The sequence below is a fragment of the Periplaneta americana genome, chromosome 6 (assembly GCF_040183065.1).
Source record: "Periplaneta americana isolate PAMFEO1 chromosome 6, P.americana_PAMFEO1_priV1, whole genome shotgun sequence".
Lineage (NCBI taxonomy): Eukaryota > Metazoa > Arthropoda > Insecta > Blattodea > Blattidae > Periplaneta > Periplaneta americana.
In genome coordinates this window covers 174,297,880-174,321,923 of record NC_091122.1, presented here as the reverse complement: position 1 = coordinate 174,321,923, position 24,044 = coordinate 174,297,880, and the positions used below count along the sequence as shown (strand labels likewise).

Genomic DNA, 24,044 nt, shown 5'->3' with positions numbered 1-24,044 from the left:
TTTTGCAAATTGAACTGTTTAGCTATTAATTTGAGTAGTTTAATATCAAAGACGGACATCTGTCATCTCCACAGTTTTGATCTAGAGGCACTTTTTTGTTTCATAGTGTTCCTTGTAGTATTTTAAAACAATTTATTTTTATAAATGTAGTGTTAGAGTTTTTATATAGTTTCACCATAACTTGAAAAGCATGAAAAAATGTATAAGAATCCACATTATCTAAATTTCATCTGAAGGTTAGATGTCCGGCTTTGATATTAAGCTACTCATTTAAATTGATAGCGAAAATCGTTGAAATAAACCTTGCAACACAATGCATGTCGCGTATTTATTTATTTTAGTAGGTTATTTTACGACGCTTTATCAACATCTTAGGTTATTTAGCGTCTGAATGAGATGAAGGTGATAATGCCAGTGAAATGAGTCCAGGGTCCAACACCGAAAGTTACCCAGCATTTGCTCATATTGGGTTCAGGGAAGACCGCGGAAAAACCTCAACCAGGTAATTTTCCCCGACAGGGATTCCAACCTGGGCCACCTGATTTCGCGGCCAGATGCGTTAACCGTTACTCCACAGGTGTGGACAACATAGTGCATGTCGCATATTACGGACTGAGTACACTGAAGGGCGAGGGGATGGTAAGGAGTGCAAGCTGCATTTAAAGTTACTGCAGCAGCCGTGATGTTGCCAAATGCTTCATAGAAACACAACGATTTCCTCTAAAACGGTGAATGTTAGAGAAAAAACTTATTTCGATTTTTCAAATCTGTCCTCATGATCTATTACCAGTTTCATTTTGGTGCAGAGGTTACCATCCACTCTGTACATGTATAAATCACAAAAATATCCAAATGGACTGAGTGCATTTTGGAATCACACTCTTCAAATCACACCAATTCATTGCGGTTCTCTACTATTTCTCCTGAAATCCCTTCACATAAAAATACAGAATACTTCCGATTATCCGTGCACAGTTTATCTGGCTTGCAGATTACCTGTGCATGGCTTACACTAAAAAATAATTTATTAGATCTACTTATTATATTAACCCAATGGACTCGCATTTAAAATACTTAAATTCCCTGCACTCGTACTTATTTAATGCCCAGGTTGTGGATGAATTTAAAGTGTGCTGTAAAGAAATTGGCAAAAAAAAAATACTCAAGGTTGTTTATGCTGAATTGATAAGAGGCAATGCTGAAATTATGTAGGCTACTTACTAATTAAGATGCCCTAATAAATTATTTTGGTGTGGTAAATCTCTTGTGACCACAGCTCGTCAAACGAGGCGATTGGGTTAATATAAAGCGACAAGAAATCATGACAAAAATTTTACTGGACTTCAGATTAAAATGGTAGGTTGTAAAGAAAGTTTTGCTGCTTCGAAGCTAACAGTTCTTTGTTGAGGGGATGAGAAAACAAATTTACTTTTGTGTTCTACAATCTTACATTGTGACTATGTAAAATGATATACATCTACTGTGTGTATTTCAGTAAATATCCAAGTTCAACTGCTATCATTCTCAAATAACTTCACTTACTAATTTCTTCTCTTCTCTTTCCAAACCTCTCCTGTCACGTTCTATATCACGTCCAACTTTTCTAAGTGACCTGTCCGTTTCGCGTTGCTGTTCTGAAAAAAAGTATAGAAAAGACTGAATATACTATGTATTTTTGAGTAAATGATACTTACATCACAGGAGTTCTATTAATTTTAAGGGATAGTGTAATTATAACCTCACTTTATAACCGTACCTTCTAATGTGGGTTTCTTTCCAAATATATTAAACATTTTTAACTATGAAATTATAATTCTAAATCTCTAAAAAGTTAATTATGTTACTTTAGTCTCCTCGTTATTTATAACAATAGCTAGAGGCACTTATAACGCTGTTTCACTTTCAGTTTGACATACTACACAATTACAAATCGTTCAAGGTCAAAATGGCTGCTGGTGCGGCACATTGTGTCATGTGGTTATGAATCACTATTTAAATATAATTACTTTGCTCCATTCGTACGGTTTCCTCATTCAGACTCACAGCAAATTGAAGTAAATTAAAAATAATATTTAAAACAGAATAGATCGAAACAGAAATTTAACTCGATATTATTTATTATCCATTATTTTCGTATCGACCGCCAACTAACGACCAAACTCTAAAAACTCGAATCTCGAACTCACTTTCAGGTAGAGTCGATTCTTGCTCACTCCAATCGATCAACCTATTAGCGAAAGCGTTAAGCAACAAGCGAAAGTCAGTGTTGTGTTCCACAGTGTTGCCAACTTGGGGGAGGGGGGCTTCCACCACAAATTTGGGGGGAAAACATGTTTCCAGGGAGAGGTTTGGAAGATTAAAAATGTTAGGGGCATTTTCAGGGTAAAGATAAATTTTAGAGGGCTTTTTTTTTTCTAAACTACGTCATTAGAATTTATTTTCAGAATTACTTATAATGAAACTACTGTGATGTGTAATTGAACAATGAATACCATGATCCTGAATCCTCTCTTCGGCTAGTATCGCATCTTGCAAGCATGTTTTCTCACTTGCTCTCTTTATTACTCGTATTATGTATATTATTATGATTATGACGCTCTTTTCCGCTCACGTGTTCTCATAGTCTTAAATCATGGCCGACACAACAATTTCCCCAGTCTAAATAATTTATGCTTTTGATACAACTGATTTTCATTTCTTTTATATTGGCAATATTTAGTCATCAATTTGTACAGCTTTTCTCAACTACTCGTCCAGTCAATATCTCTTGTCACTAGAGAGTTCTTGAAATTTATATTTTCTCCGCCATTCATAAAATATTTTGATATGATACCTCTTTCACAAAAGGGGAGATCGATAACTGAAACTACATTAATATATTTCAGTATTATTTGTATTTATCCTGGTAATAATGAACAGTTTGACTCTTAGGCATTTTGTTTTTGCAGCATTAACTTCCCATGATTGTGCGAGAAGATTCGAAGAGAACGGCAGTTACGTAGACTTTCGGCTTCCCCCTACTATCATTAATGCACAACACAATGTCAATACGGCGGTTGCTGTCGTCTGCGATACAACAAACTTTTCTGTTGACTTTCGAGTTCGTCATTTTTTTCGGTTATTATATGCTTATTTAAGTTGTGTTAACTCTCGCTAAGTGGTTTTATATTTTATTATATCCGTCCGTCTTAGTATTTATTTTATTATTGTAAATATTTTTGTTTTATCACCATTATTATTATTATTATTATTATTATTATTATTATTATTATTATTATTATTAATGAATTATTTTGTATTACAATCTTCGTATCATTTCTGTCACGATTATGCTATTTATTATTATTATTATTATTATTATTATTATTATTATCATTACTACTTACTTACAAATGGCTTTTAAGGAACCCGAAGGTTCATTGCCGCCCTCACATAAGCCCGCCATCGGTCCATATCCTGTGCAAGATTAATCCAGTCTCTATCATCATATCCCGCCTCCCTCAAATCCATTTTAATATTATCTTCCCATCTACGTCTCGGCCTCCCCAAAGGTCTTTTTCCCTCCGGTCTCCCAACTAACACTCTATATGCATTTCTGGATTCGCCCATACGTGCTACACGCCCTGCCCATCTCAAACGTCTGGATTTAATGTTCCTAATTATGTCAGGTGAAGAATACAACGCATGCAGTTCTGCGTTGTGTAACTTTCTCCATTCTCCTGTAACTTCATCCCGCCTTAGCCCCAAATATTTTCCTAAGAACCTTATTCTCAAACACCCTTAAGCTATATTCCTCTCTCAGAGTGAGAGTCCAAGTTTCACAACCATACAGAACAACCGGTAATATAACTGTTTTATAAATTCTAACTTTCAGATTTTTTGACAGCAGACTAGATGATAAAAGCTTCTCAACCGAATAATAACAAGCATTTCCCATATTTATTCTGCGTTTCATTTCCTCCCGAGTGTCATTTATATTTGTTACTGTTGCTCCAAGATATTTGAATTTTTCCACCCCTTCGAAGGATAAATCTCCAATTTTTATATTTCCATTTCGTACAATATTCTGGTCACGAGACATAATCATATACTTTGTCTTTTCGGGATTTACTTCCAAACCGACGGCTTTACTTGATTCAAGTAAATTTTCCGTGTTTTCCCTAATCGTTTATGGATTTTCTCCTAACATATTCACGTCATCTGCATAGACAAGAAGCTGGTGTAACCCGTTCAATTCCAAACCCTGCCTGTTATCCTGAACCTTCCTAATGGCATACTCTAAAGCGAAGTTAAAAAGTAAAGGTGATAGTGCATCTCCCTGCTTTAGCCCGCAGTGAATTGGAAAAGCATCAGATAGAAACTGACCTATACGGACTCTGCTGTATGTTTCACTGAGACACATTTTAATTAATCGAACTAGTTTCTTGGGAATACCAAATTCAATAAGAATATCATATAATACTTCCCTCTTAACCGAGTCATATGCCTTTTTGAAATCTATGAATAACTTATGTACTGTACCCTTATACTCCCATTTTTTCTCCAATATCTGTCGAATACAAAAAATCTGATCAATAGTCGATCTATTACGCCTAAAACCGCACTGATGATCCCCAATAATTTCATCTACGTACGGAGCTAATCTTCTCAAAAGAATATTGGACAAAATTTTGTACGACGTCAACAAAAGTGATATTCCTCGAAAGTTACCACAGTTGGTTTTGTCCTCCTTCTTAAAAATAGGTACAATTATGGACTCCTTCCATTGTTCTGGTACAATTTCCTTTTCCCAAATAGCAAGTACAAGTTTATAAATTTCGCTATATAATGCACTTCCACCCTCTTGTATTAATTCTGCTGGAATTTGATCGATACCTGGAGACTTGTACTTTTTCAGATTTTCTGTCGCAATTTCGACTTCTGAAAGCGTGGGTTCGGGTATAACTGGCTCAGCAGTTTGTACTTCAATTTCGTCCCGATCATTTCTATTTGGCCTATGTACATTTAGTAGTTGCGCAAAATAGTTTTTCCATCTGTTTAGGATTGATGGAGAGTCTGCAAGCAAGTCACCATTCTCATCCTTGATCACGTTTACCCTTGGCTGATATCCGTTCTTAAATTCCTTTATACCCTTATATAAGGTTCTCCGCGCTACAGATTCCACTACGAGCCGCTTCCCAAATTCCCTACAGCCTACACACTGTGGTAAATAAAATAGATCATTCTCATAGAGAGCACGAATGGTAGATAAAATTGATGTACGAAGCATGTCGAAGTGCACAAGGCCAATAACTGCTCCTTCATAAAGGAATGATTCAATTACATCCCTGAATGAAAGTCCGCATCAGACATTGAGTCCCAGTAAATTGACTCCTTGCAGGGGCGTCGCCAGCGTCCAAACTGGGGGGGGGGGAGCTTAAAATTTTATAGAGCTTACAGGGAAAGAAGCAGACATAATAAAATAGAAACATTTGTAGGCCTACTGATAAGGAAATAATTTATAATTAATCTATTCTTTATTGATAGAATAGCAAATACAGTACAATAGTTACAACGCAATATCAAACGATGAAAAATTCACAATATGGAAAGTTGCAAATAAGTGATCATTATTGAAAAAGTAATTTGAATAAAGTAATCACAGTTGTCACACACAGTTTTTTCTATGTACACTCATCATAGCCAGTCCGCTTAACCAATCCTCTTCCATAGTAGCCATGTCTTGATCCTTGGTAAAAAAAAAAAAACTGGAAGGACAATAGTGAAGAACTAAAATATCTTGTCGCCTCCCAAGTCTTAAAGGAGACTGAACCTTTCTTTCCGGCGACGAAAAAGGTTCGCCCAGCTATGCACAATCAGTACAGTAGAGCGCATTTTTTGGGCCGTTCTGTATACTTAGTTTACTTGCGTTTTTTTACACGTTCAGTTATGCCTAAAGAAAAATCATTCAAGGTTTAAAGAAATTATTACTTTACCCCATCACTGTCCAGATGGAATTATATATATGCTCCTAAAAGATATAATGGATTAAGTCTCATTAAAACAAAATGGGAAGCATTAATCCAACATTTTAACATCTGGAAAAAGCTGCTTCAAGTCGATTCTGCTCACCTGCACGCTGTAAGAGACCTTACGACAGAACAGGAAGCAGTACTGCGAAAATTAGACTTTCCCAATGATAACACTCAAAGGACGGGACGAAAAATAAGAAAAACGTTAAGAGAGCGTGCTTTTCATACATGGTCAACATATACCGTACTTTACGAAGCAAAGATGTTGAAAGTTTCGCAGATCATCCCAAAGGCAACTTTTGGGTCAGTATTAGAAGAGGATTATCAATTTCGGAATGGACAGACGCACTGAAAAGTCTTGTAACATTACGGCGGCTCGAGCAGTCCCTGGTAGATGTTTTAACACAAAGCGCTGCCCTCAGCTTGACTGTGGCGAGATTGAAACTCTTGGTCACGTGTTAGGCTGCTGCCGTGAAGGAGAACTGATGAAAAACACTCGCTACCATATAGTGCTTTCACCATTGACACCTGCTTTGTGAATCTGAAATTGCAAGTAAACGAAGAAATACATTGCACCTCTTCAGCTGGATCTAACGGAAGTGTTGACATTATAGCCATCAATCGCAAGGAAAATCAGGCTGTTGTTTTAGACCCCACAGTTCCTTTCGAAATATATATCGATCAGGCTAAGAAAGCTCATTTGAAAAAAAAGAGAAGAGTTTATTAAATATATATTCCCGGCTTAAGCAACCGTTAAGGTACACCCCTCAACAACTGGACAGTCATGAATTTACTTTTTCACAATAGAGTGATAGTGTTTCAAAATTTACATGGGGTTCACTAAAATCTCTTGGAATTCACTACCAAATTGTGGAAAATATTATCTTAGGCGTCAACAAAGACTCCTTAAGCATTCTGAATTATGACGTTTACTTCAAATTTTGATTTGTCATATGCTATTTTAGATATCAACTACCATTTGTTTCACAAACATATACATTATATAAAAAAACTTTCTAGTTCTATGTACTAAACATTTTATTATGTTGATTCAAAATGCCGATCTTCTACTTTATTCTTGTATTACATTTCTTCTTCAGAATGTTCTGTTTTTCAAAATTCAGGATCTTGACGTCTACCAAAATTGTTGGTTTGATGGTTTCAATAAAACATCGATCTTCACTTAAGGAAAATTTTCAAACTTTTCAATATTTAAGCACACAGAAATATATATTTATGAAATTTTAAGCACACAATTAACCGTGCACTATTTACAAGGTAATCTATTAAAATCGGCGTCAATTTGGTTTCACATCATTCAGCTATCCAGCCAACAGCTCCATAAAAAAGATGATCATGCTCAAACATATCCCTAAACAGTATAACACAAAAGGAGATTGCAAATGCAACAAAGACATCGCAACATACTCAGTCGTGTCTAACGAAGCAAGAGTAGAGTGTGTCGCTTTTATGTCATGTCCTAGATCCTTCACGATCTTCTTCAGAATTCCTCCCTCTTGCAATCGAATGAAAATCTTTTGCAGGCTCTTAGCTAGTAACTTAGAACTACTCACAACCACTCCAATATGATATTGTAATTCATAATCAGTGAACTTATAATAAGGAAACTCTTCACTTTCATCACAGTACTGATTGATTAAGTCCCACAGAGCATCTTCGTTTATAAATATAGCAACCTTAGGATTACTGAATGCGTGTGCAAGGATATTCCTTCTTTCTTCAAAACTGCACATACCCACAGCACTGTTAATTTCAAGTGCAAATGCAAACATGGTTTCAAAATCGTCAAACACAATTTCAAAATCATTCTCCATCAATTCTTTGATGCTCTTAATCTGGTATTCATAACCCGGATCTACAAAATAGCTTGTGACATAAGTCTGAAAAACTGTGTTCACAATTAGCGAGTAGACTATCCAGAAAAAGAAAAACACTCGAAGTAATGTGTTCCTAGGGAGGTACACGCCCACTCCCAACAGTATGGCCCAACAGTCCAGCAAGCACTGACCGATGCCCTGGTATCTGTCTGACTGCTGTACCAGCCTGGAAAGTACTGAGCAACGCAGCAAGAAAGCGGACATTGGGAGGGTCAAGAATAATGATAACCATACAACACCACTCCAGACTCTCGAAATGCTGGACCATAGCGGATATGGCTTAGATCTCGGAACATATATCGTGTAGGATAAGGTGTGAAAATAAGCAATATTGTCGACTGCCAATATTGAAAGATGAGGGTAAATGGCATTGTACATTACAATTTGGTAAGGATTCCATTTCTCTTGTAAACTTACATTCCACAGATCAGCCACAATTTTCGTTGCCTCTAAAGGTACGACACTTGTAAATTCACCACGATCTTTTCCAATTGTACAATCCTGTAAACTCAATGGCATTTTTCGATTCAAACTGTTATTGTGGACGAAACTCCAACCTGATTCATTCACCACCCACGAATCCAACAACATTGCTCTAATAAATTTACCACATTTCCCAGAAGGTGGCTGGAAAGGAAGCCAAGTGAACACATCAATTGCTCCAGATAAATTGTTCCGGAGTACCACAAGACAGTCCAAAACGAAAAATCTGTCTCTCAGCAACGTCATTGTTTTAACAGCTACAGCTTCTGATCCGGAATCACCGGATAAAATCACCAAATGTGGCGCTGATACATTGGACAATTTACTGTCTACTAACATAGTCATATGATTCTGAAGATCATCTTTCAATTTAGATATATTGTCCATCTCGTACTTTACGCTGAAAATGAAATAATCCAAAGATGTATCTAATGGCACATTTGGTAATACATACCTTGGCGAAATAATGATAGGCCAATTACCAGAAATATGTAGTTTTTCTAATAACAAAATATCAGTTTCAGTAGTATATCGGGATACTGTCATGCCTTGTGCTTTCGTATTATAGTCTTCGTTCAGAGAATGATTAAAGTAATAAACTTCTGCAGACGTGTCTCCATTATTGCAATAATTATTTTCCATAAGAGGTATATAATCCGTATACATTGCGTAAGGTAACGTTATGGATTCGACATCATACTTTCTCACAGGTAGAGAATACAGTATATTTCCTCTTCTGGTAAACACTTTCTGGCACACTTGAACGACACAGTTTACAAGTCCAGCATCATTCATCTCGTAGCGTAGTTGTATGCTTAAATACATGTGCAGAACCACAGACAACGACAAGAGCCTCTGTAAATAAAATAAAGTCACGTGTCCGATTACTGCCTCCAAAGTTCTAAGTCCCTGATTTAATTGTTCCAAATAAATTCAATTTTAGACTATATCCTATCTTAGTATCTTTTAATGTTATATTGTGGAAATGAACCAACATTTTAATAATTATATCCCTTCATATTCTTCTTACAAAACCAAATTTCAGGTAGGCCAATTCTTGCTAGTGCTTAAGTTATTTATGGCGACAAACACAAATAGTACATATTGTAGTCTCTCTACAGAAAATGAAGTTCTTACACAAACGTATAGCGACTTTATAGGCCAACTATTTACGTAAAAACGTAGAAAGCAGCCTCAGTACTTGTAGGAATATGTAAGCCCCAAAATATTTACCAGAAGAAATTCTGAACTGGCGATATAAATGTTTTTATAACAAATATTCTATCTAAATAATCAGTTTTAGTTGTTATTTAACGAAGCTGTATCAACTACTAGGTTATTTAGCGTCAATGAAATTGGTGATAGCGAGATTGTATGTGGCGAGATGAGGCCAACGATTCGTTACAGATTATCTGACATTCGATTTACGGTTGGGGAAAGCCCCAGAACAAATCCAAAGAGGAAATCAGCCCAAAGGGGAATCGAACTCATGTCCGAGTGCAACTCCGCGTCAGAAAGGAAACGCGTTACCGCCTGAGCTATACCGATCAATAGTTTTAAATTGTTTACGTCAAAAGTATGTGTCGCTGTAATGTGAAATCACTTGTTCAAGTCATGACTATATGCATATGACAAAATCCACTGAAGGAAAACAATTTCTTATGAACCACTGTCTTATTACCTCAAACGTCAATTATTTTTCTATTATATCCCATTTTATCGCTTAAATTAAAATTCATTTTAACTTCAACCTCGAAAAATACTTACTACTAATGTTGCAAAGCTCCATATGGGATCCATGACGAATATCAATTGCTTTCAAAATTACGGACAAAAATCTTCTTACTTTTATATATCTGCGATCAGAACTATACTGATTAAGGGAGTTGTCTGGTCGTCATCTATACTGCTAGTAGTAATACGCCACAAAGAGTGTAGTGCTACAGAAAAGGCAGTGAACAAACACATTAAAGGTGTGCCAGCAGTAGAGCCCACTCCGTGTTCTTCTTTATTACTGCATGTTACTGAAGTCTGATTACAGGGTTCGTTGTTGGTGTAGGTCGTATTGATTCTGTAAATAACGTGTAAGATACTCAGCGTCAACGAAGCTAAGATAACATTAAGATAATATTCTCTTACAACCAGCGTTACTTGAGAAATAATTAAGTGTCGCAAAGGTGGCATAGTCAACACTTTATCATAATACGTTCTACGCTTTGCAAAATAATTCAATTCATTTATTGTGTTGTGACAGGTACATAGTCGAGTCAGTAATTCGTTTTTAATAAAGCGCCCAAAGCTACCGCCGCTAGATCGAATTATTATCCAGGTCCCAATGTGATCGATGTACGCAGAATCAAAACGAAGAAGCAGCAGTTTCAAAATGGCGGCGCATCTGTGCGTGTATATCTTTAGCTATTTTTCTAGCCAAAAGGTCTGGCAGCAAAGATTACTCATAAACAAATCCTGCCCGTGTGTGTTGAACAGTGTAGACTATGTTAATATTATACAGACATGTTTGTTCGAATTTATTCTTGGTTTTTACTTTCTTTTAATAATGTAACGTCTATTCATGTAGTCTATGTTATTGAACATACAGTTACCCTGAAAAAGAATGAGACGATTCTTGGTCGTCGGAAGTTAAAGTTCTACAGCGCGGTTCACTCGATATCGACGTAGGGATACATAACATGACAGATAGTACAAGAATTGTTACAAGGACCACAACAAGGACAAGGACCAGAATAAGGATCACGAAGAAGACTGCCATTTAAGGCCAGGATTTCACAACATAGCTCGAGTCCCAAAATATCATTGCTTCACTGTACAGAATGGCAAATGCCTGCTAAGGGATCTACATTCTGGACTGCTACTATCACTGTCTTGTCTCGGTAGCTCATATAGTAGCGTGCCGGTTCCATTGTATAACCGAAACGTCTCGTGTTCGATCCCAGGTAAAACTTTTTTTTTATTGAGGTGTAATTAATTTGTTCAGAGTTCCTCGACTGTCTAATTTGTCGAAAAATATGGAATAATTTATGCCCAATTTCTGGGTCTTACAAGTGGGCTGAACCTCGTCAAAAAAAAAGTAAATAAATCTTACTTGGAAGTTAAAAATATTCTTCCTCAAACAAAAATCATAAGAAACAAAAAGAGACCTGTTAACTTAAAATCTTGTCCACATGCCATCAGCTTCTATTACAGCTCTAAGTCGATCCGGCATGGATGTCACGAGATTGTGGAATAAGTTCTGATCCCCGGCGAGATCTTCCCAGGTGTCAACAACTTGATCCCACAATTCGTCTCGATTTCGAGGGCGTCGGTGGGCATAGGTGGCTATCCTTCTCTTTTTCAATTCCGCCCATAAATTTTCGATGACATTCAAATCAGGTGACTTCGGAGGCCAATTAATGATTTCGATCTCGGGTCTCCTTTGAAACCATCTTTGAATGCTTGCAGCATAGTGCACGGGATGGTTATCCTGCTGGAACAGCAATGTTCCTTCGGGAAAACGTTCTCGGGCGGAAGGAAGGAATATATTTTCCAGAATGTGCTCGTAAGTTCCCGCATTAAACCGGCCATCGATGCGCTCTATAACGCCAGGTCCATCGTAAGACATCCACCCCCAACACGATATGCTAAAGCGCCCCGATCTTTCACGTCGGTGCACATAGCGCTGATCATGTCGGAGACCATCCTCATGATAGACACGGACAGGACCTTCGTAATCACTCGAGATGGTTGTTTCGTCGGAGAAAATTACATTTCTCCAATCGAAATCCACTCGACTGGTAGCGAAGGCAAGACGGTCGACAGCTTGTGCTTCCCCCAATATTTCCATTTGCGCAGCCCTCCGGCTCCTAATACCGCGGTTCCTCAACCTGCTGATCACAGTCTGTGAAGAGCCGGGAAAGTTAGATGCTGCTCTTATTTCGTTAGCAGTCAGAAAGGGGTCCTGTCGAACTGTCTCGAATAAAAGAGCATCCTCTTCCAATGAAGAAATCCGCGGACGCCCAGGAATAGGGCGATTTTCGACCTCCCCAAAATTTTGGTAACGATGAACCCATCTCGCGGCTGTACTTCCAGGAACACCGACCAAACGGCCAGCAGATCTAGCCCCATATCCAGCCTCAACTAGAGCTATAACTCGCTGTCTCATGTCACGTCGGTTCGCCATTACGATGAGAAATGAGATAATACTTTAGTGTAGACAATGACTATTTAACATGATATAGAATTATTGAAATAAGAGGCATCTTGCATAGTAAGAGTTAATAAATCAACCCTAAATTAAATATCTAAATAACAGGATATAACAGGAAGTCCAATTGTTGCGAAACTAATCTAATTAAATCTAATTACATTAAATAAACAAACCCCAAGTTATGACACCACATTGCTACAGCTAAATTGTATGTTATTAACATAAGCATTGAATAGGTCCGTGGTTGTGCGTTGGACGACAAAACCAAACATCGAAAGTTCGAATCTTGCCGAGGAATGTAACTTCTTGCTTTTTATAATGTAAATCAGACTTATAACTACAATCATTCATATTTCTTACATTATTTATTAATATTTATAGCCAACATTGAATTTGTAAAGAAAAGACTTTAGAAATCTCATATGGAATTTGTGATCTGTAGTGACATAAACATAGATTATCTCTCGGAACTTTTCCGTAAAAGTAAATTAAATTCATTCCTTGAAACTGGAAACCTTATTCGTAGGGTCATTTTCCCATAGCATACAAGCTGAAGTAACACAGCCATTGATAAACGTTTTGTACACAGAATTAGACTGAATTCCTATTCGACAGAACCTATAATCAATGGCTTGTCTGACCATGATAAACAAATCCTATGTGTTTCCAATGTCACTGAACAATTTCAAAATATTAATTTAAAAACTAAGAAAGGATCGTAATTGCTGTATCTAGTGATTATTTACATTTATGTCTACAAAATGAATCTTGGAAAAACATATATGATACTGGTACTACTGATATTAAGAGTAAATAAATTGAATTTTTCACTTAATTTCATAATCACTTCAGTGGATGTTCTCCACTCAATGTTGTGAAAAAATTCAAAAGTTAAAACATGTAGATAACGCAGGGACTTCAAAATCTCATGTATTAAAAAGAAGAATCTATATGTAATGAGTTGCAATGTAATGATCTTCATGTTCTTAAATACTGCAAGAAGTACAGTGTAATTTATCAAAAATTATGAAAGAGGGAAATAGAATATATTTGAGTAGAAAAGTACAAAATTCAGATAATGCAATTAAACCTATTCGTAATATTATTAAATTTAAACTTGTAGATATCCTAAGAAAGAAAATATTTTTTCATTAAAACCAATGATTATAAAGTAGAGGATCCCAAATATATTGCAAATTCTTTTAACGTATTATAGTATATAGTACAGAAATATTATTGACAACTTAAACATTCAAGATTTTGCAAAAGATACTGCAATTGATTACTTAACAGATGTATTTAATAATTATTATTAATATATGTAATTAGTCAATAACTGCAACAGTGCTTATACATTCAATCATAACATGAATAAAATTGAATGCAAACACGTAGATAAAATAGTTAAAATTAACTGCAGGGGTGAGAATAAAATAATCCAAAGCCATCCTTTTAACAAAAATTGTTTTGTGCGAGCGCATTTCTTACACATATGGGAAAGCTATTAATAAATTATTGTAATAATTGCTCAACAAATGACATAGCCTAAGGACTCTAAACCTTTGTAAAAGTTTGTCTATTATTATATATTTTTTTTAATTTCATTTTAAATTGTTAGTTTTTAATATATATGCATTTACATTGTATATATGTGTGTGTATAAATGCATTCATTAGATTAACGTTTATAATATTATAACTTGTAATTTTGTATTGTTTGCGATCATTAACATTTAATCTCAGGACTTTGTAAAACTATATTTCAACGATACTTAGCTATTTCAACGTTATTTAGACAAAAAAAAAGTGTTGTGTAGACTAAGAATCGAACTCGCACTCTTCTACACAACACGCAGAAGTCTTACCGTCTGAGCTATGGAAACGACATGAAAGCTTTCCTTTCTGTGCGGAGTGTCGATCTAGTCATGAAGGTCCATTGTCGATTTAACTACACGATTTATGTATATATTTATCTCTTATTTACGTAATATTATCATATTTTTTGCAGTTTTTTAATTGAATTTCGGAACGATGCTAGTAACAAACCAAATAGCCTGAATTTAAGTAACTCAATATTCGTTATCTTGTGTATCGGTGCTCTGGTCTCCGATCATGCGCAGTGTCTTATATCTGAAACTTTGGAATATTCAATCGTCTCATCCTTTTCCAGGGAAACTGTACATAAATACGTAAAACATATATACATACGCAAATACACTTTTATATATTTAGATATGACATTAGTGGATTTGTTATCCCATTGCAACACTCTATAAGGAAAATACGAATATTTCAAATAGATGAAGTGAAAATGAATGGAAGGTCAAGAGCATTGATCCTTTCAAGTCGTCTGGTTTCCTGACTGTTATCCAGCAAATTTATTAGACTACATTTATTTGCAAGAATTGTATTGAATATAATGCATAATGATTGGAATTTTGATTTAATAGCTGCAGGTATTTTTTACTGAACCTACAAATTTCTTATTTCACGGTTGAAATGTTTAATTCATTACCAATGACATCATTACCAGTCAAACAAATGCAGAAATCGTGTCTTAATCGCATTTATATAGACCTAAAACGGAGATATCAGTAAGACTGTACCTTGTTCTCGACAGATCGACCAGCTGTGCTCCAGAAGGTCCCCCCTGCTTCAAGTGCTGAAATATCACTTTCACACTATGAACATAACAAACTTTCTCCAGAACATCTTCAGCAAGGTCCAGAACAAAATAATAATAATAATAATAATAATAATAATAATAATAATAATAATAATAATAAACTAAAATCTGTAATAATATTGTAATGGATGTGTAACTTTGTTAATTCCCACATTTTTTCCCGCCAAAATCAATTTCAAGAAGTGTTCTACTTTTTTTTTTTTTATTGCACCAAACTTTGTAAATATCCCATGATATATCTTTAAGTGAAACACGGGTTGTAACACAATTTGTTAAATAAATAGTGAAGCAAAATATATAACTAATAATATCATTAATAAGATCTATAAATTTATAATGATTTTACATTAAACAACTAGCTGGCTCGGGTTCGATTCCCGGTGGTGAAATGTAAAATTTGTACCTCGGGACTAGGAGAGATGGCAGTGTACAACTTCCAATGACTAAATTCTGTACCAATATGCCTGGGTTGAATCCCACATCTCTCCGCAGTGCATATGAAGAAAAGGCATGTCAATGTTGATGGTGATTCGTCCGTCGGATGGGGACATCAAGCGCAGCGGCACCCTTGGTGCTATTCGATAGGATTAGGCTACGTGCTGGCACCGGGTTTCCCCTTCTCCCTTCCTCATCTTCATCATCAACCGCACCCATTCATTCCCTACATTACACTTACACGAACATATACACATACACTCACCCTAGTACACGACATAACTCTCCAATGATACATATCATGCATAGCGTCGCCCGCCGAAGTGGTATGCAACTTGAAAAATGGATCACAGTCCTGCCACCTATTCACAATATGCGGAACCGGAATCACGCAAGTGGAGTGGGTAGGCATTAGACACACACATTAAACAATTACATGAAAATAAGAAATATATAAAGGTTTTACTAATGGAATGATAATATTAAGAAAAATATAAGTTTATTCCAATACAATAGTTAAGTGTCCCAATAAGGCATTTATATATTTTATGCTCGACCATGCCGAAATGTAGTAATTATACACCTGGTAGCAGACCTTTAATGAATGTCATTAAAGTACACCTCATTAAAGGTCAGGTCTTTCAGCCAATGACGACTCAGGTTACAACTGTTCAGCCAATGACAGATCAGCTTTCTACCGTTATAAAACCGCAAGTATAGATTATTCTCGGATATGCAATCGAAAGAGAATTAGCGAAAAGTCACGGAGGCTGGAAATCCAATACTGTAGCAGAAGGTTATGTTCTGTTACTATAATAATTAGCGTTAATTGTAAATAATATTCAAATAAATTCAATTTGTCATCTCGTTTTTCAATGTTATCTCTGTAGGTTCTTATGGCCTAGCAAGGTCAATGTGAACATCTGTTCCTCGGAAAAAATCAATACTTTCGCGTCTGCGCACATCTCACAACATATGGGGTCCACACCTGTGGAGTAACGGTTAGCACGTGTGGCCGCGAAACCAGGTGTCCCGGGTTCGATTCCCGGTCGGGGCAAGTTACCTGGTTGAGGTTTTTTCCGGGGTTTTCCCTCAACCCAATATGAGCAAATGCTGGGTAACTTTCGGTGCTGGACCCCGGACTCATTTCACCGGCATTATCACCTTCATCTCATTCAGACGCTAAATAACCTAAGCTGTTGATAAAGCGTCGTAAAATAACCTACTGAAATAAAATAAAAAACAACATATGGGACATTGGTCAAGGTCAGATACAAAGAAAATTAATAATATCAAGTTAGAAATATGGTCGAGCATAAAAAGTCGTATGAAACTAGCCTATAATGGTAATTAAGAAGCTCGTATGAAAATTATGAAACTCGCTTGCGCTCGTTTCATAAATATCCATACTCGCTTCTTAATTTCCTTCATTATAGGCTCGGTGCATAATGTACTATTAAATGATTACTGGGATTTGTTTTTACTTATTATATATTTTACATAAAATTTGGAATAATTAACTAAGATTGCAGGAAACCAACTACTAATATAGCCTACTGTAACAATAGTGACAATATTTAATCATCTATTTGTAGAGCTTTTCTTAAGTACTCGTCCAGTTTATGAAATCAATTACGCCTATGTCCTAAGTAGTGCTTTAGTGTTTCAGTTGATTTCTAATCGCGAATGTAGACTGGAAAGGAATAAAAAATTTCGCAAAGAAAGTAAAGAGGAGATCTATTCTATTAGACAATCTTGAGGGAAGAAGCACGGGTGGGAGATCGCCTTTGTACGTAGGACCCTTGTACGAGTACCACTCAGAATGGAATAGAGTGCATGCCCTAACGTCCTCCGCGCTACAGATTAACCTAAGAGCCACTTCCCAAATTCCCTACAGCCTACACCAGGGGTTGTCAGCGCAGAGCACCCTGGGACTAGCGTCGCTTACCCGCGGAAAACGCAGTGCACCATGGTGCACTCGTAGCTGCTAGCGGGTATGCTCTCTATCTCTTTCTGCTGCACGACGGTGCACACGGGACGGCAACGCTTACCCGTTGCACATTTCAGCGAGTGCTGACGACGCTGGGCTACACAATGTGGTAAATAAAATCGATCATTCCCAAAGAGAGCACGAATGGTAGGTAAAATTGATGTACGGAGCACGTCGAGGTGCACAAGGCCAATAACTGCCCCTTCAAAAAGGAATGATTCAATTACATCCCTGAATGATAATCCGCAACATATACTGAGCTATTGAGTCGCAGTAAATTGACTCCTTGCAGGGGCGAAGCCAGTGTCCAAGCTGGGGGGGGGGGGGGGAGCTTGAAATTTTATAGAGCTTACAGAGAAAGAAGCAGAAATTGATAAGGAAACAATTAATATTAAATTAATTTTTATTTTATTGATAGAATAGATTCGCAAATACTGTACAATACAATACAACAAAATATTAAACGCTGAAAAATTCACAATATAGAAGTGTTATAAATAATTGATAATTATTGAAAAAGTAATTTTCTTGGATTCATGGCAAATTTTCCAACTATTGTTTGAATAAAGTAATAGCAGTTGTCAAATACAAATTTTCTATGTACACGCATCATAGCCAGTCCTTTTAACCGGTTCTCTCCGATAGCGCTTCATAGCCATGTTTTGATCATTGGTAAAAAGTATGGAAGGACAAGAAATTGAATAGTGAAGAACTAAACGATCGTGTCGTCTCCCAAGTCTTAAAGGAGACTGAACCTTCTTTCTTTCCGGCGACGAAAACGGCTCTGCTGATACTGATCATCCAGCCATGCACCACCAGTACAGTAGAGAGCATTTTTTTAGCCGTCTGTATATTTGGTTTACTTGAGTTTTTTACACGTCCAGTTATGCCTAAAGAAAAATCATTCAAGATTTAAAGAAATTATTGGTTTACTCTATGACTGTCCAGATGGCATGATGTACCGGTACGATCCAGAGCAGTGCATATTAGAGAGTACCGCATTCTCTGCGGCGGCGGCCATATTTACTCCTTGCTCGGCACAGAACCATAAGTAATGGTAGAAGGAAGGTAATTAAAGACGATACTACAATATATATATTGGCGAAGCTTGAGGTGATTTTTTGCAAATTTCGTGATAAGGCGCTCCAAGCGGTTAGCAACTAGAAATAATATACTGTCCACGGTCGACTTTGGACTGTGTCGTATTTCCATCGAGTGCTAGCTCGTTGCGTATTTCACATTGATGCTTGTGAAGAGTTCGTTATTGGTTGTAATGAAAATGTTTATGGCTAAAATATAATAATTGGAATAATAATATTTTACTCGAGACGTAGAAAAATTTGTTTTAATGAAATTTATTGATCACGTTTTATTTTCAATTCTGGTGGGATTATTATTGCTTAGGCCTACTTTTTTTTTTCAAAGGATATGTTTTTAATTATAGCTGTTAATTTTGTTGTTATTTTTATTTGTTACTTTACTAGAGACGTAGAAAAAGTCTGTTACAATAAAATTTATTGATCACGTTTTATTTCCAATTCTGGTGTGATTATTATTGCTTAACCTCATCCCACTTTGTTAACTACGTAAGCCTACACTACAAGTACCGGTACACGTAAGTTTCTCCATTAATTCATATTTCCATTATTATTGTTGTAAAGGGAAATGAAAATTAATATTTATTGGTTTCATAATTAATTATCGCTATAATCTTGAATGAGTGAAGCGATTATAGTAAATTTCAGTTCGTTTTGCACAAACAAAAATAATATTAACCTATTTCTTGCAGGTATCTTCGAGTTTATGGTGGAATTTAATATACTTCATTAAAGTAATACATTAACTTTATGCATTTAATATTTCAATAATGGAAGGAAGGTATTAATTTTTCCAAAAGAACACAACGAAAGCGAAACATATTTAGTCGTCTACTAGGAGACAGATCTGCGATGATGCGATAGTAGCGCTCCTAGTGGTGGGCAACTACCCATGTTTGCATTTTTACTACATATTGAGCTTCGTGACTGTATAAAGTAGACTGTGATATCATACATGTTGTTGTGGTTTATTGAATACAGGAGACAAGGATTAATAAACGTTATTGTCATAGTGAAATGACTCATTAGAGATAATACTTTATTATTTATGTTATGTCCAGTACAATAGGGATAACATCAGCAATTTTCTGCTGCAATTCTCATACCAACACTTCGACTGCCACATTAAGAGATTGTTGTAGTGCATTTGCTATAACAGACAATTTTCTTAACAATAAATATATCATTCTAGTCCTAAAATACAGTGATAATAAGTTTTCAAAAATGTTATAACATGTTGGGAACGTATGAGTTGAAGTGTTAATGAATAAAAACTTGAAATCCTTTAATTTCAACTCATTTTCTACCAACGTTTCACATTTTTCTGCATATAGAATTATATCAAATACGAATTTACAAGGGTATACAAGTGGCATTACCTTACACGACTTGAGAGTCACTAATGTGCTAATACAATTTATAGATTCATCCCTGTTATCAGTTATTAGACACGAAAAACAGTTTTCACAAATATTATATAACATATTTTGTTTTATTTTGAACAAAACTGATCCCAACAAATAGTAAAGAGCTTGTTGTTCACTCAAGTCACTATTTATATTTTCAGTTAAATTACAATTTAGCCTATATAAATCTCTTTTGCTCACATTCATCTTCACTAGACCTTTCTGTTTCGGGTTTACTTACATCTGTACTAGAAACTCAATTAATTGTTCAGAATCGCAAACTGCGTAATTTCCATGCTTCGTTTTTGAGAAAAACTGATAAATCGTAATGCAGTTTTGAATTATTTTGCATCCGGGTTTGGATTTATGAAACAGACAGTAGAAAATAAATTTTCTAACGCATCCTGCATGCATCTATCTGGCATAAGAGATTTGAAGTTCGCTTTATTAAGACAATTTTCTTGAAAATCAAGAACTGTTTTTGTTACCAATATTATATATAGCCTACCAGTTTGGGATGGCTTCCAACGTCTCCTTTTGCCCACCTTGATGTTTTCAATCATAAATACACTCAGGAACAAAAAAAAAACCGGACACTTTAATATTTGCTGGTATTTTGCAAAATATTAACTTCTCATACAATATTATGGTAGCCATCTGTTGTTATGGAGACGTGTATACATTGTTGATTGTTTTTTGTTTTATAAACAAGCCATTACAACCAAATATTCCAATTTTGCTTTCGGAGTCTCAGCTATAACAATTTTGTCTCAACCATTTTGTGCTTCATTATCGTTATCATTCGATATTTCTTTATTTTTACATTTTCTGAGTTTAAGTGGGGTTGTAACATTTGTCTTAAAACAAGATGCGATCTGAAGATGTGGCTCGAGCTGTAGCCCTTTACGATGATGGACGCAGTGTACGTTACATTGCAAATGTTATGAATATGGCTAGAAGCACAACCCATGATGTCATAAAACGGTACAGAGAGACCCTAGAATATACCAGAAGACCAGGTTCGGGTTGTCCAAGAGCTACAAATCCAAATGAAGACAGGTATATGGTGTTGAGAGTTCTTAGGGAGCGCAACCTGCCAGCTACTAGTGTAGCCCAGCAATTTGTTAACATGCATGGACGCCCAATTTCGGCCAACACAGTTAGAAGGAGGTTGAAAGCAAGTGGACTGATATCAAGTAGACCTGCAACTGTTCCCAGACTTCTCAGGATGCATCGATTTGAACGACTGCGTTTTGCAAATGATCACAGGGATTGGAGAAATGGACAGTGGAGCTGTGTTCTGTTCACCGATGAGTCTCGTTTCAATCTGTGCTCACCTGATGGACGTGAAAGAGTTTGGAGGAGGGGAGAACGATTTTCACAGAGTTGCATTTCCGAAAATGTGCCGTATGGAGGTGGTGGAGTGATGGTTTGGGCAGGAGTGTGTACGGATGCTCGTACAGAGTTGGTTTTTGCTGAAAATGGAAGACTAACAGCTGACAGGTATATAAATGAATGTTTGGCTGATCATGTTGTGCCATTTGGCCAATTTGTAGGCGATAAATTTGTTTTAATGCATGATAATGCACGGCCGCATATTGCCCATGCGGTCGGAAATTATCTCCAAGAAGTGGGAATCCATGTTCTTCCATGGCCAGCAAGGAGTCCAGACATGAACCCAACTGAACACATTGGGACATGCTGGGACGGCGTGTTAAGAATAGACGACCGAGACCAGAATCGTTACAAAAGTTGAGGCGAGCACTTGGCGAAGAATGGGAACTTATTCCTCAAGAAGACATTGCTAACCAAATTGAGAGCATGCCAAGACGTATGGATGCAGTTATTCAAGCCAGAGGGGTAATACCTGTTACTAAAAAGAGTTTTTAATTTTTAAGGCACCATAAAATGAAAAAAACAGTTAGACCAAACGATGCCATAGTTATACGCCCTTTGTAATTTTTTGTAAATTTTCTCATCAGAGATTTTTTTTTCAAATGTTGTCGTATAAGGTGCAAAATGAAACATTATTTTGTTTAAATGGGTTTTGTTTCATTTTGAAATAATTGGCAACAAAATACAAGCAAATACAGAAGTGTCCGGTTTTTTTTGTCCCTAAGTGTATTTTGTCATTACTTACTTATGACTTTTAAGGAACCCGAAGATTCATTGCCGCCCTCACATAAACCCGCCATAGGTACCGCTCCTGTGCAAGATTAATCCAGTTTCTTTCATCATATCCCACCTCCCTCAAATCCATTTTAATATTATCCTCCCATCTACGGCCATCCCAAAGGTCTTTTTTTCCTCCGGCTTCCCAACTAACACTCTATATACATTTCTGGATTTGCCCATACGTGCTACAAGTCCTGCCCATATCAAACGTCTGGATTTACTTACTTACCGGCTTTTAAGAAACCCGGAGGTTCACTGCCGCACTCACGTAAGCCCGCCATTGGTCCCTATCCTGGCAAGATTAATCCAGTTTCCAGTCTGGATGTAGTGTTCCTAATTATGTCAGGTGAAGAATGCAATGCGTGCAGTTCTGTGTTGTGTAACTTTCTCCATTCTCCTGTGATTTCATCCCTCTTAGTCCCAAATATTTTCCTAAGAAATCCTCCGCTAGACACGTTCAAAATGTTACGTGTATTGTCAAAATGGGTCATGGAGTCTCAAAAGACCTCACATGCCCAGGGAAGGGTTAATTCTGTTCCTCTCTCAAAGTAAGAGTCGTAGTTTCACAACCATACAGAACAACTGGTAATATAACTGTTTTATAAATTCTAACTTTCAGATTTTTTGGCAGCAGACTGGAAAAAAGCTTCTCAACTGAATAACAAACATTTCCCATATTTATTCTGCGTTTAATTTCCTCCCGAGTGTCATTTATATTTCTTACTGATGCTCCAAGATATATGAATTTTTCTACCTTTTCGAAGGTTAAATTTCCAATTTTTATATTTCCATTTCGTACAATATTCTGGTCACGAGACATAATCATATACTTTGTCTTTTCGGGATTTACTTCCAAACCTTTCGCTTTACTTCCTTGAAGTAAAATTCCCGTGTTTTCCCTAATAGTTTGTGGATTTTCTCCTAGCATATTCATGTCATCCGCATAGACAAGAGGCTGTAACCCGTTGAATTCCAAACCCTCTCTGTTATCCTGAACTTTCCTAATGGCATATTCTAGAGCAAAGTTAAGAATTAAATGTGACAGTGCATCTCCTTGCTTTAGCCCGCAGTGAAAATATTACGGCGTTGAGAAAATTAATCATTGAAGCATATTCCTCGTCTTGTTTGTGAGTTAATGTTAGCCTAATTTTGTATAACAACAATTGATTACACATTGATTAACTGCACAACAACACGGCATTATTCAAAATAGCGATGGAATATCACACTAGAAATTTGTGTTCCTATGCAAGTCTTGCGCTGTACTGAGTCTCCGCAGGAGTAAAAATGGCCGCCGCGTAGGCATTTGGTGGATCAAAAGAATGCGGTACTCTCCAATATACACTGCTCTGGTACGATCCTAAAAGATATCGTGTGTTAGGTCTCACTAAAACAAAATGGGAAGGATTAATCCAACATTTTAACATCTGCAGAAGACTGCTTCAAGTCGATGATGCTCACCTGCACGCTATAAGAGACCTTGCGACATAACAGGAAGCGGTAATGCGAAAATTAGACTTTCCCAGTGATAACCAAAGAGAGCAGATGGGGTACGTTATCAGTGGACACAAGTTTACTATACCGAGAGCTTTGATTATGTCACGAGGTGGGGGAAGAGGGTCTTACCTACAAGGTACAGTCATTGTACGCGCTGAGCTCT

General features: G+C 36.5%; 1 protein-coding gene across 3 annotated transcripts in view; it reads right to left on the bottom strand.

Moving 5' to 3' along the window:
• The window catches only part of LOC138702062 (charged multivesicular body protein 2b-like), a 135,547-nt gene that overhangs the window by 14,949 nt on the left and 96,554 nt on the right, over window positions 1-24,044 (bottom strand). Inside the window, exons 1-2 of one of the 3 annotated variants that reach the window (XM_069829596.1) lie at window positions 2,007-2,149; window positions 1,543-1,634 (exon numbers count right to left, since the gene is read on the bottom strand). In XM_069829596.1, coding sequence (XP_069685697.1) covers window positions 1,543-1,634; window positions 2,007-2,016 — 102 coding nt within the window. In that variant the 5' untranslated portion in view covers window positions 2,017-2,149. Of the gene's footprint in view, window positions 1-1,542; window positions 1,635-1,756; window positions 1,972-2,006; window positions 2,150-24,044 lie in introns of those variants that run through there. The other 2 variants (XM_069829595.1, XM_069829594.1) reach the window with 2 other exon arrangements.